The 13,993-nt window shown below is 41.4% G+C and overlaps 1 protein-coding gene across 1 annotated transcript; it reads right to left on the minus strand.

Annotated features, from left to right (window-relative positions):
• Positions 1-384: 384 nt before the first annotated feature.
• Positions 385-1,455, minus strand: LOC310945953 (uncharacterized protein; the record flags this gene model as incomplete). Its single annotated transcript, XM_083912216.1, has 2 exons — positions 385-643; positions 1,184-1,455. The coding sequence occupies 2 exons, from the start codon at positions 1,453-1,455 to the stop codon at positions 385-387; spliced, it is 531 nt and encodes a 176-aa protein (XP_083768342.1).
• Between the last annotated feature and the right edge of the window lie 12,538 nt (positions 1,456-13,993).

The following is a 13,993-nucleotide window of genomic DNA, read 5'->3' on the forward strand; positions in this document are numbered from 1 at the left end:
CAGATCCAACTGGATTAATACTGTCTTCGGTTATTTGTCACACCATCAAACTCTAAACATGCAGCTCATCCTTACTTTAGGAATCCAGAGACAAAAAACATTTGAGCAACTTCAACACAAAACCACAGTTTAACCTCTTTAAATATCTAAATAACAGGTCTGTTACCATACTACAGGGTCAGCACAGAGAGTTCGGAGGTTGAGCACTGGGTGGAGATTCATGGCACAAAAGTGATGTCAACACATCTTTGTGATCCGTCACTTGGTAGAATAGCAGTCTAAATTCTTCTGGAAATTTCTCTTTTAGTTCAGGAATTAATGTCTTTCTACAATATCCAGTCCTGCTTTTCTCTCAGCCAGTTAGGCAAAAAACATTTCTTCCCTTCAGTGTCTGGACAAGGTCTCCCTCTGTTCCTCTTCATCTGTCTCACCCTGCTGAATACGCTCCACCTGACTGTACCGAGGAGGCTGCTCCCAGCTCCATGTACAGTCTGGAGCGTCCGAGCTGTCCTGGCTGTACAGAGGGGGAGCGAGGCTCATCACCACATCCACCCCGTCAACCACGACAACAAACTCTGGGACTGTGTCAGGACTCTCCTGGCTGCTATGGGACTCATCGTACGTTGGAGGGAAGGAGCTTGGCCTGCAGAGGAAAATCAGGGGCATTGGTTTTGTTTAGTTTAGTTTAGTTTAGCTTAGTTGAGTTTTAATTGTTCATTTTACAGATCAGAGCTCATTAATCAACAGATAAAAAAAAGTGAATAAATGAACCAGAGTAGAAGAGTGTCTAGGGTGAGTGTTAGAAACGCCTAGACAGCCCTAGACATAGAATAATGGTTGAAAAGATATATGGGATACATAGCGAACAAACAGTGTGTCAGAAATTCTATTTGTGTTGATTTTTGACCTGTAGAGCACAAAGCATCCATTCTTCTGGAGAGGAAGACTAACTTTACATAATTAGTTGATATTTTTATTAATAGTTATTGTTCTGATTTTACACTAGTAACTCAATTACATGGGAAGAAATTGCTTCAATGTTTTTTAATTTTCCCAAAAATGTTTGATGTCTTTACATGTTTTCCTGTAAAGGTTGCCCGTAATTCAGTTCAAATACAAATCAAGAGGCAGGTTTTTATGAGTTCTCTTTTTGAAGTGTATCTTTGGTCACAAGTGGTCTTACCTTTCAATAGTATATACCTGGATGTTCTGTTCCTGGGCTCCTCTCTGGTACATTTTGCTCTTCATGCTGTGGCAGATGGTCCAGAAAACTCCAGTGAGCACAGCCAAGATGCCGAACATAATCATGATGTAGGCAGGGATGACCGTCAAAGTGTACTGGTATACAGTCTGCACAGACACCAGGTAGGCTCCAACGCAAGTCGACGCAAATCCCACACCAGGCAGGACCATTCGGGCCAGGGACCACAGCTGCTTCTTCAGATTTATGATCATTTTAACTCACTTGTGGTTTCTTTATTATCTTCTTTTTTCACTTTTCTCTGATGGAGAGAGATACTAGCATCAGACAGGAGGTATTTAAGGAGTCTTGTGGATTGATCTCTCTTTTATAGTTGCCTAAACATACATAAATCCTCTCACCAAGTTCCAACAGTGTGGCTGCAGTTGAAGGTGTGTGAGTGTGTGAAAATGTTTTTGCCTCTTCAGACATAAGGGGAGGCGACTGGATGTTCCTGCCTCCTCAGTTGTATATTAACACAGGCTGATAGTTGATTAAGCAACAGGATGGACATAGCCTGAACCAGGTCACAACATATTGTTTAGATTGTCTAAAAATGGTCTGGATTTCTGAAGTAATTTGACAGACCTTCATTCATTCAACCTTTATTTTAACTCAGAAATATGCTGAGGTAGAGAACTAATTTACAATATAGCCAAGTAAAAAAATAAATCATAAAATACTAGTCATCAAAAAATACAAATGAGGAACATATATTTTAAAATAAAGGGTTCTAAAAAGTAAAGATAATACAAAGCCAAATAAGTAAAATAATAAAAACAAGCTTTAAGTGAAATAGGATGTAAATAAAAAATAATATAATCACCGTAAAGATTAAAAATGAGGTAAGCTTTAAATTGTTCTCTATGTTATTCCAGGGTTGTAGTTAAACATTAAAAGACAGCAACAAAGTTATGTAAGGGGGTAAAAAAAACGTTGAAAAAGCACATTACTACATGATGCACTCACTTGCTAACTTGAAGGTAAAGTGACTCTATGATAATAAAGTAAGTACAACAACAACTGAATTATATATGTAAAAAAACCCAAAGGACCGTGTGATATTTGTTGTTTTCTGTGATATCTGACCATTTGCACATATTTCCTTACATCTTTGCCTTGACAGGCTAAATTTATATAAAAATTATATTATGTAAGCCTGATGAAATACAACATGTTCGGTTTAGCAACCCTGCACCATGATCCATTACTGTATTTTATTTTTAAGTTTAACCACTCCAACAAATTTCGTGTTCGGCCCCATTAGCATATTTACTGTTTTTGTACATCTGATACTAAATATATCTATGATGCTGCAAACAAGAAGGAAATTATTTATTATGTTTAAGTCATTCAATTATGTTGATAGATTTAAATGTTTGATTCAAGCCAACTTCATTACCAGATAGTGCACTGTAACAAGCAGTATTACAAACGGCTCCTGAACATTTTACAGCAGGACCTCCATTTTTAGTTCAGATTGTTTTACCGATTATTACCTCATTCTAACTTTTTTTTAAAAAGCAACAATGTCATAACATTTTATTATATTTAAGCAAATGGTGTGTTCATGTCCATGTAAGTAAAAACATGTTTCATTTAATGGATGCTACTCATCACTTCCAGCTGCTGGCAATGAGCCCACAGTGTGAGACAATCTGTGCTGATAAAATGTTACAGTATTGCACAACATTTTTCTGTGACACGGCACAGTGGAGAACGGAGGACATTTTTTCATAAACATGTTTTTGTGAATCTTGAAATTGGTTCCCACTTGGACAGCATAGCAGTGCAGAAACAAGCAAACATTAGCTTTATCTTTATCATTCATGTAGTATTTATAAAATGTACTCTAGAAGATGAATGTACATGTAGTTGGATTTATCTTCAGAATTGTATTAGGGAAATTACTTTATTTACACTTTCTCTTTTCTTGGCCTAAGGCTGTGTACTATCAATAAACTGTAGGTCAGCTTCATCATAAGTCATCATTTAATGACACTTCCATATGAGTAGGCTATTTTGAATAGTTTATGAATGAAAATCTATGCACACACCCTCAACACTTGTGGAATGTGAATTCAGCAGTCATCAGAGCTCTTATTGGCACTCTGAGAGTGTAATGGTTTTATGAACCTTATCAGTGTTATCAGTATTGAGTTAATCCTCTGAGCTCAGCTTGGGTAGTATCTAGATATTGCACCACAGCGATGCTTTTGGACAGGTTAACACACCCCTGTGTCTGATGCCCACGTATGATACAGTATTAGCTTCTTAATTGGCAGGAATTACCAAGTAATGACTATTTATAGTGGCACTTAATCTTTGTGGCTGTACATTCAGTCCTGTCTGATGACGGTGAATTCGGTACTTTCAACAGCGTAGGTACTTCACTTGGACTGATAGCACAAATGATCTGACCTGTAAGAGCAAATAAAACAGGAGAATGACACTGCAATGTGCTGCACGTACAGTATAAAGCAGATAGTCAGCATATAATCAGAAACAATAGTTCACCTGTGCCTGTAATTTTCATCAGGGACTGTATTATTGCTCATGGGGATTTCATTGTCTGTGTCATTATAACACATCCACTGTAGGTGAGAAATCCTATTTCAAAGTGCTTTTCCTCCATTCCCCTGGAGCCTTGTTTTGTTCATTTAACATTACTATATGTATGTGATTTGGGGCCTTTGTGGTCACATTACAGGGAGCTGTTGGTGGTCTAATATGCACACGTTTGCACACTGCAGGTAGGGGCCCTCATAACCAGTCACTACAGCCTCATTATAAGTGTCTATCATTAAGAGATTAGTTGTCGTTATCTCTGGTATTATTAGAGCTTTACAGCTGCTCCACACAGTAGCTAGAAGATTACAGTGACTGTTTTCCACACATTCAATTCATTCATCGAATGTGTTCTACCAAATTACAAGAACGTAAACCATACAGTATTACATACCTTTGTTGAACATTTATCACCCACTCTCTCTCCTCTTATTTTTAATGTCAGCTCTCTACAGTTGGCTTAATGAAAAGTGGTAATAAAAAGTGATTCAAAAATAATGATTATAATATAATTTCTCTATAATCCAACACATTCAGATCCTTTAAGTAAAATAAGCAAAACTGCAATGTAAAGATACCCCATTATAAGTAATGTTCCTGTAATGAATGTAACTTATGTACTCAAAGTATCGGAAGTAGTCATTATGCAGAAAGAAAATGTCACCAGAGTGTATAACTACATATTATTGTATTATTGCTGATGTATTGATATCAAAGTACCATTTTACTGCTGCAGTCGGTCCAGGTGGAGCTTATTCTACTTTTTTATAACTGTCAAATAATTATAGTACAAAGTATAATAACCCTCTGTATTGTTGTAGAAGTATATGAAAATAGTGCCTCAATTTTGCACTTAGTAAAGTATTAGAATAAAAGTTTTATTCCATCACTGCAGGATATTTGTGCACGTGTAAACATTTAATATTATACACATACACTCTGTAAAACTCCATCTTAAGCTCTGTCCTGCACACACATGCACACACACACACACACACACACACACACACACACACACACACACACACACACACACACACACACACACACACACACACACACACACACACACACACACACACACACACACACCTTCTTTTAGACCTCATTATTGAGTGATAATTATAGACAGAGTGAGACAGCCATTAGTTAGTGTGGGAAGGAGTGAAAGGCCAGTTATTAATCAGCTGGACTCTGATGAGGACCTGCCACCCCTTCTGCCATTAATACATGTCAGAGTCAGACTGCACACTCAGCAGTACGCAAGTTCACTATACAGTTCATTATGGTTGCTAAAGCTGTAAAGAAGACACACACAGGTAGGTGGATATCAATTATTAGATTGTTTAGATGATCATGTAGTAGAAACATGAGTCAGTCTGATACATACAGTATGTACAGTAGTCTTTTGCAGCAGCAGTATCATTAGAGGTCCAGTGGGGGCGATATTGCATTATTTTCTTTCACCAGTGCCAGCGGCTAGAGAGCAAAGGCCCTGCAGCATTGCTTGGTAAAAACAATTTAATTAGGAAATAAGATATATTACTAAAGCTCTGAATTTCTTCTACCACAGCAGGTCCAGTGGGTGCATCGTGTGGTGTAAAAGTATTTGTCAGTCTTTCAGTCACATATGTAACTCTAATGCGATCCATTTGGAGGCAGGGTGAAGGTTCCAGCCTTTCTGGTTTTGATAACAATGATGCTCTATTTCACTGGGGATTGTGGTTAAGATTATTACCCATTTTTTGGTCACAGATTATAAATCTCCTCAGCTCCAAGTGTTGGATAACATCTTTATACTGTAAAAAACCATTTACACACACACAAGTCATGGTGTAATTTTATCATTTTGGAGATGCCGTTGAAGATAAAAGAGATATCTCAAATGTGAGCCATGCATGTTGAAAGAAAAAGTGGTCTTGAAAGTTCATAAAGAAAAGAAAGGAAGGAGGGAAAGTGAGAGAGAAGGGGAAGCAAAAGGTAGAAGGTGGGGGGAAGGAAACTTTTTCAAACTTCCACTCACTGATTCTCTCTCTCTCTTCCTTTAAATGGCTTTCTTACCTCTCTGTTCATGGCCATCCTCTGGTGTTACATGTGCTCTTGGCTGTAGTGTTTCACGGCTCTTCCCTGTAGTAGCTGTATAAACCCTCGCAGTTGTCTGGCCTAGCCTAGGCAGGGGGGGATCAATGAGGAGATCGATAGGGTCCCTGGGAGTCCTAATAGCCCTGTTACTGCTCCCTGACTCCCTGCCTGGCTGCCTGATATAGCAGCACACTCAGGAAGCGGTGTGTGTGTCTGCATGTGTGTGTGTCATCCAAATCCTGTCTACAACCCCCCTGCTGAGTCTGTACTTACTCTTAGGTCATGATACAGCACAACAAGTTCTGTAATTGTGCCTATTGATGGAGCTCGTGGCTTAGGATGATCTGTTTGTGCTATGTGGCCATCTGCTGTGTTCACTTTCAGTCTGCACATCGTGTTCACCAATGCTGGATCATGCATTAGTACTTTAATGCACATTTTCGGTAACAAGGACCAAGCCCACATAGATATAGGTTAAGAATAGTTGGAATAGGTGGAGAGCCATGATGATGAAGGAGGGATGGGGTAAGGGTTTGGAGGGAGGGATGAGGGTCGGGGGATGAAGGGATAGAGGGAGAAATGGATGTTGGGGTCAGTGGGTGACGAGGGAGACATGTTGAGGCTCATGGGATGAAGGGACATGGGGATGAAGGGATGGATGGATGGTGGACTTGTGTCACTGATGGAGGGAACACGGGGTGAACTTAGGGGGTTGAGACTTAGAGAGGGGGAACCGTCTCATCGTGCACTAAGTCAAAGTGCCCCCAATGGAGATGAGAGAGATAGAAGAAAAAAAGGGGATTTTGAGGGGAGGGATTCAAAAACGGAGGCGAAGGGGAAGAGAACAGATGAGTTGTGCTTAAATACTTATGTGTGGAAATATGATGTGTTTGAAGCGTGGTCCTTGTCACCGAACTTAATTATAAAACTTAATTTCACCAAAAAAGACCACACCAACAAAGATGTGGGTTAAGAACAGTCTAATGTATCTTGTTGGTGGAGAGCCATGATGATGTAGGAGGGATGAGAGTCGAGGGATGGAGGACTTAATGGATGTTGGGATGAGGGGGTGACGGGTTGAAGTGTCCCCAAAAGAACTTCATGAGGAAAGGTGTGTGGGTGTTTATGATTGTGATGTACGTGAGTTATGCTGGAAAAGAAGAGCGGCAGTGAATCTTGATTAAGTGGTCCGATTCCCTGCCTGGAAGCGGTGGAGGCGTCTCCAATAGAAAAGGAATGCCCAAAGTATTGCTCTGGGGATATTCAAGATTTGACAGGATTTGGCGAAGGTGGTGGTGGAACCAGAAACGAGCAGCCATTCGGCCTGTCTCTGAGATTAACAGAGAGTCTGGGGGGGAGCTTAACTGGCTAGTCTTAGGTTAAAGTAGTTGTCGATGGGCCTGTATGGACTGGATGGATCTTATCTTACGTGGCTAGACTTTTGACAAACTGCTAGTCTGGGTGTTTCTAGCAATAGCTAGAGCATGGATATTGATTGTGCATGTTGTGGGATCCAGTGTTTATGGACAGTTATACAAATGATTACAGTAAAAGCCAGAATATGTCAGCCTCTGCTGCATCAATTTGAATCATTTGGGTGTCGTCTGTGGGTTCTAACTACCTTCAGGTGGGTAGATGTTAGTGGTTGCTAATACACCTTTATATAAAGCACATTGAACTTATACTTGTAATGAAATGTGCTACATAAAGAAAATTGTTTTGCCCTGCCTTTACTGTCAGTATTTCACATTTATTCTACTTTATATGCTATTTCTTTACAGAGGGAAATCTTGTACTTCTTAAGAAAATAGCTCCGCAGTTTTCAGTTTATTAAATACATATCTAAAGCTGAGCTAATCTAACACAACAGTCCTGCAAGAAATCATACCTTCCTTAGGGTTCTGTTTTGTTTCTTGTTTTATAGAGGTGTGGATCATCAATTTGGAGGCTGCAGTTTGTGAAGCTGTTGGATTTTATAGGATTACACTGAGAGCTGTTTCTATTATTTAGCAATTGATATAAATGGGGCCCACAAAATAATATAAAAAAAAGACTTTTACTTGGCTTATACTTTTGCTTGTCATGGAGAATTTCTACATAATGCTGCTATATTTATTCAAAAAAGGGCTTTAATACTACTTACACCACTAGCTGATGACACATTTTCAGGTGGAAAAAGCAATATAACTGCACCCTCAGCTCCACCTGTTGTGCATTTGGTACCAATGTGGTTTGACTAAGAACAAAGGCATTTGATTCTGTGTGTCTGATATTACATGAAGAAATATGTAAGGTAAAACTTTTGCAAACTCCCTGAGAAATTTCCGACTCATAGCTGGGATGATGAGGCCTTCTGCACTGCATGTGTCATCCAGCCCTTGTCTGCTACCCCCCTCAGTGCCTACATCGATATATACACCACGGTACAGCGCAGATTTCCTCAGTGTGCCCACTCGAAAATGAGTCGTGAAAAAAGTACAGTATATATCAAGACTGCCAAAGCTTGTTGCTATCTGAACTCCCGCTGATTTCCCAGATTATCCAGCCTCACACTGGCACCTCAGTTGTGGTAATAAACATGTGTAAAGGAGGTGTGTTGGCGAGAGAAGGAGCAACAACAACAGCCTAAGTGATTTTTACTCTCTGTATTTCAGGATCTAATTTGTACCAATTACATCAAAAATCTGGGAAAATGAGGGCGAGTCTTTAGTTTAGTAACCAGATTTCTTTGCAGTTGGGTCATCGCTGGGTTTCCCTCAAACATCAAAAACAGATGGGAAGAAGAGAAAAAAGGACTACAAATAAGCATGTGGAAGCAGCTGCATCAGAGGGGCCAAAAGGAAAATATTTTTGCAAAATGTGGGCTTAATCACACTGGAGACACTTGTGATTTGAGGTGTGGTGGAACTTCTGGAAAGCAGACCGACTGAGTTACAGGGCATGGAACAAACCATGGTGGATTTCTGCTTTAGTTAAAGATACAAGAAATTCAGTAATTAATTGCACAGAATATATAAAGCTACATGGAATGCCTAAACCCCCATCAAACAATATGCCTCTGTCGCACATTATAGCTCTCCACAAATAAGCCTGTGATCCCGGTCATACACCACATACATCTTATACTCTGGATGTAAAGTTCAAAGATCCTTAGTGGAGTCATGTTGAAGGCAGATGTTGCGCTGTATATCAAGAGTCCCTGCATTACATTCCTCCTGGGTAAGATGATAAGATGATAAGGCCATGGCCGTCCTGCATGGGCCGCGGGGAGAGGTAATAATCGCAGCGTATAATTCAGGGTAATGAAGGCTCCGCTACTAGATCAGCCATAAAGAATGATATGGGATGCAGACGGGGAGCCGCTCACGCATTTGACCTCTACTGGCATCCCTCCACCTTCTATAAATTTGTGCTGTGGTCTGACGGCAGGCAAAGGAAAGGGAAGGAAGGAGACAAAAGGAAGGAGATGGACAGATGTAGAGGAAAAAGAGGAGAAGGAGAGAGAACAGATAAGTGACAGGGTAAAAGAGAGAGAATGTGCACATGATTTAGCCTCAGCCAAGGCACATGGCAAATCTTGTTCACTGATCTTTGGAGAAATATACTGTACCTCCTGTGTCCTTTGAGACAACGGGTCCCAGAGAAGAGCTCCATAATGTATGGTGCTGTGTTCCTGGGAGAGGAGAGACAGATGAAAGCGTCTTTGTTTAATATCTTGTGATTGCAACAGTTGAAGGATTCTGTCAGCTGTGAGTGACAGATGAAAACATCCCCAAAATAAACTACGGCATCTATTACCGTCAAAAAAAGGAAACATTGTACCAACTCTCTCCCACTCAGCGCATCCCTCCCTTTCTGTTTTCCCTCCAGTTCATCGGTATGCAGGCGGTGTGGCGGTATACTGTGGGCAGACTGGGCTGCGCTGCTCTCCTCTACATGTCTGCTAAATGACAGTAATTATTTTCCTGGGCTGCAGGCGACTCATGCATGTTTTATTTCCACCTCCACCTCCCCCATCTGCCTGCATGGCAATGCATGGCACATTCCGTGGTGGCATAAAAAAAAATGAGAAAACACAGCAGAGCATTTTATTTCTCTCTATACCTTCCTATGGGTCCCCACTGGGTTATCCAGCCTCGGCTCTTTTACTGAGGGGGCCCGGGCTTTTATGGTACCAGAGGGGGTTTTGCAGGGACTGACAGACGCTGTTAGGCTGGTGTCATGATGGTCTAGAGACACAGATAAAGATGCCTAATGGTGGTTCACGTACACAGGCTGCAGTTGTAAGCATTTTGCCACAAAATGGCTACCGTGTTTCAATTGAGATCCAGGTGTCACTTGATGTTGGGGGTGACATCCATCTGTGTAGTTTCTCTTGATTTTGTCCAACAACGGCTCCTTGACAAGGATAAGGATAAGGATCGTGAAACTGCACGACTTAGCAAACATTTTCAGCTCTGACAGCATAGTTGACACAATAGAAAACTAACCCTGTCAGAACTCAGTCAAGGCTGCCTGATGAATACATCCTATTAAATCTGGAGAAGGTTGTATCTTTTTTTTCCCCTTCATGGCACCGTGTTGTGTGTCACGCCGTCCTGTGACACGCAGCTCGTTTGGTGCGACTCAGGGGATCTCTAATACCCCTGCAGCTTTCATAATGAACATGTGGCTTCTCTCTCTTGGGCACAATTTAGCGTAATTCATAAGCAGAGGACGGGGCATTAGCCAGATGGTGCTGTGGGTGGCATCCTTTCTCTGGTCATCCATTAGAACTGTGTTGGTGACAAAATTCCAGTGTGAGGAGATGGACAAGGTATTCGATTTCAGTATCTATCGAATTGTTTATGTTTGTGTGTGTGTGTGTGTGTGTGTGTGTGTGTGTGTGTGTGTGTGTGTTGTGTGTGTGTGTGTGTGTGTGTGTGTGTGTGTGTGTGTGTGTGTGTGTGTGTGTGTGTGTGTGTGTGTGTGTGTGTGTGTGTGTGTTTGTGTGTGTGTGTGTGTGAGCGAGAGAGAGAGAGAGAGAGAGAGAGAGAGTGGGTAACCGGGGTCTCTGTAGCGTTGGTTTTCTCAGGGGACACAAGTAAAACTTGAGAAACAAGTAAACACATGAATAATTTCATGAAGCAATAAAAAGTGAAAAAATATGTGCAGTGTCCTCCCTAATCTACAAAATGGATAGGCGTTGAAAAGAGGTGGAAAGTCACACCAGATAAATTTAGGGACTGAAATGACTCTTCTTGTGTCACACTTTTTGGATGTACAGTAAACTCCTAAAACAATTAGTACTAGTATGCTAACTGCTTTATCCCTCAGTACAAACTAAGTTGACCATGGATATGTTAGCCAGAAATCTGATTGTTAAAGTTGCACGAATCAACATTTTCATACGAATGGGACAAATGAGCACTTCTAATGTAAAAAGGCTGATTGTAGCGATGAACCTACAGATTATTGTCATCCAACTCTGCAGTTCCCCTCAGCTCTATATGAAGTATTTTTCAGCACTTTTCCGCTCATTATTAGTTTTACCCGATGTGACTTTACTGACCCAGTTTCCAGGTGGAGGATGCTCTCATAAACCCACTGTGTGCTACCTGCCCAGCAGCAAATGGCAGACTGACAGAGCTAGCGACTACCTGGTGAACACAGTGCAGCATTTAGCAGATAGAGAGCCAGATAATTCCCTAAGGAGTTGGTGGAGACCAGACCAGAGCTAAAATGGATAAGGAGAGTGAATGTTTAAGTTACATGGCCTGAAAACAATATTCCAAATTAATGCTAATGTTGCTCTCTGTCTGGTTCATGTATTAACAGGCAACAGTTTGCCAACACGTTATCCATATAAACACGTAGCGCCATCTCATTGTTCAGCTTGTTGGAGAGTTCTGCCCCCAAGTGGAAAAAAAACTAACACAACTATATATACAGCTTTAGAGACTGGAAAGCAACAAGTCAACCTTGTTTCCTCGATGACAATTTGACCGTGTAGTTTTCTTTATGTCTACATGGTACTTAGTGTTATAGGAACAGTGTCGAGAGGGAGAAGAAGACATAAAATATATCCAACTGTCCTGCTGTTTCTTTGTAACTGATTAGGTATTTGTTTGTGGATTTTACTCTAGTATTGGGAGTATTTTTCTGGTGCTGTCCCCTGAAAACATTTAGTGATGGATTGGTTCTTAGATAAACTGAAGGACTAAGTGTTCCTTTATTGGAGGAAACTACTTTTTAAGTTAAATACCCAATTTAAAAAACAATTTGGTTAATTTGAAAAATGCGTCATCAAACGTAGCATTTCTTCTCATGGAAAGTTGACTTTTTTGAAATATGATGTAACATGTAGAATCAGAATCAGAATCAGAAATACTTTAATAATCCCAGGGGGAAATTGTATAAATATATAAGTTTGATATAAAAGAAAAACTTGAAAAAAAACAGGGATTATAGATAAAAATCAAGCACAGATTAGTAAAAGGCACCAATTAATTCAACTTGTGCATACATTGTAAATGGTAAATGGTAATGGTAAATGGACTTGTACTTATATAGCGCCTTTCTAGTCATCTGACTACTCAAGGCGCTTCACAGTGTCTGTCACATTCACCCATTCACACAGACATTCACACTGATGGCAGTGGACATCTACATACCATCTAATCTGGTCTAACCATTCACACCACATTTACACACCCATGCGCAGCACGGGGAGCAATTCGGGGTTCAGTGTCTTGCCCAAGGACACTTCGACATGTGGACCGGGGGGAGATGGGGATCGAACCACCAATCTCTCGAACAGAGGACGACCCACTCTGCCACCAAGCCACAGCCGCCCACTGTACCACACATTGTGAGTGATACCTACACACACACACACACACACACACACATACATACACACACATTCTGATCAGCAACTCAGCCTTGCGTGGCTCTCACTTCGTCAGTGGAGGTGTCAGGATCCCCATGGCAACTGTATAATGGGGCAGGCCTAATTCAATCCCAGGGGCGAATGGTGGGTCTGGCGGAGACGCAGAGGGAGAATTGGTCTGGGTCTGAAACCTATTCAAGTCAGGGCTGATGTGTTTTACCTGCCGCATGCTCAGTCACCAAAAAGAAAACATTCTGTCTCCACTCATACCAAACTTTCGCAGCCACTCTTAATCTCTTCTTTTGGCATAAATCCTCTCCGCTCTCTTCTTCCTTTCACTCTCTCTGATTATTTTGACCATGTTCCTCCTCAAACCTCGCTCTTTCTCTTGTATATTCACTTGTGTGTCAACTATTTTCTCTCTTCATGACTACACTTCCTTGACTTTCTTTCTTCCTCCTCACTTTCCCCTTTATTCCTCTCTGTGCTCTGGTCTCTATTCAATCAATACCTCATACACTCTCCGTCTCCTCTCTATCTCTTTCGCTGACATTCAGACTCAGAAACCTGATAGGATTTCATTAGTACCTCTGGATCTTGTTGTATTATTGTTATCCCTCCCTGAAGAAGACAGGGATTAGTGCTGGGGCTGGAGACAACTTAAAGTAATAAGCCTGGAGCCAACAGGCCACAATCACACATATACAGAAATACACACACACACACACACACACACACACACACACACACACACACACACACACACACACACACACACACACACACACACACACACACACACACACACACACACACATACACACTCATACCCACAAAAGGTGAGCGGGGAAGGGAAGCAGAGAGATCCACATGCAAAGGGGGGAGGCAGCCAGCACACCATTCCCGAATTGTTATTACCATACCAAACCAATCACACAGCTTCATACATGCAGCCCAGTGAGAGCGATGCTCGCAGCTTGTTAGGGAGGGAGCCGTTTGTTACAGCGGGAGAATGGTGCGTAACTCCTGTCACTGGTTCTGCATATAGAAAGGCCTGGGACTGGCCTGGGGCTATCTGTGTTTGCAGATGGGGGAGGGGAGGAAGGAAGTGGGTAGATTTGCATCCCTTTGACTCTATATCTCTAAGCACCAGAGGAAGTGGAAAAGGAGAGGAGAGGAGAGGAGAGGAGAGGAGAGGAGAGGAGAGGAGAGGAGAGGAGAGCTGTGTGAAA

The sequence above is a fragment of the Echiichthys vipera genome (assembly GCF_963691815.1).
Source record: "Echiichthys vipera genome assembly, chromosome: 4".
Lineage (NCBI taxonomy): Eukaryota > Metazoa > Chordata > Actinopteri > Perciformes > Trachinidae > Echiichthys > Echiichthys vipera.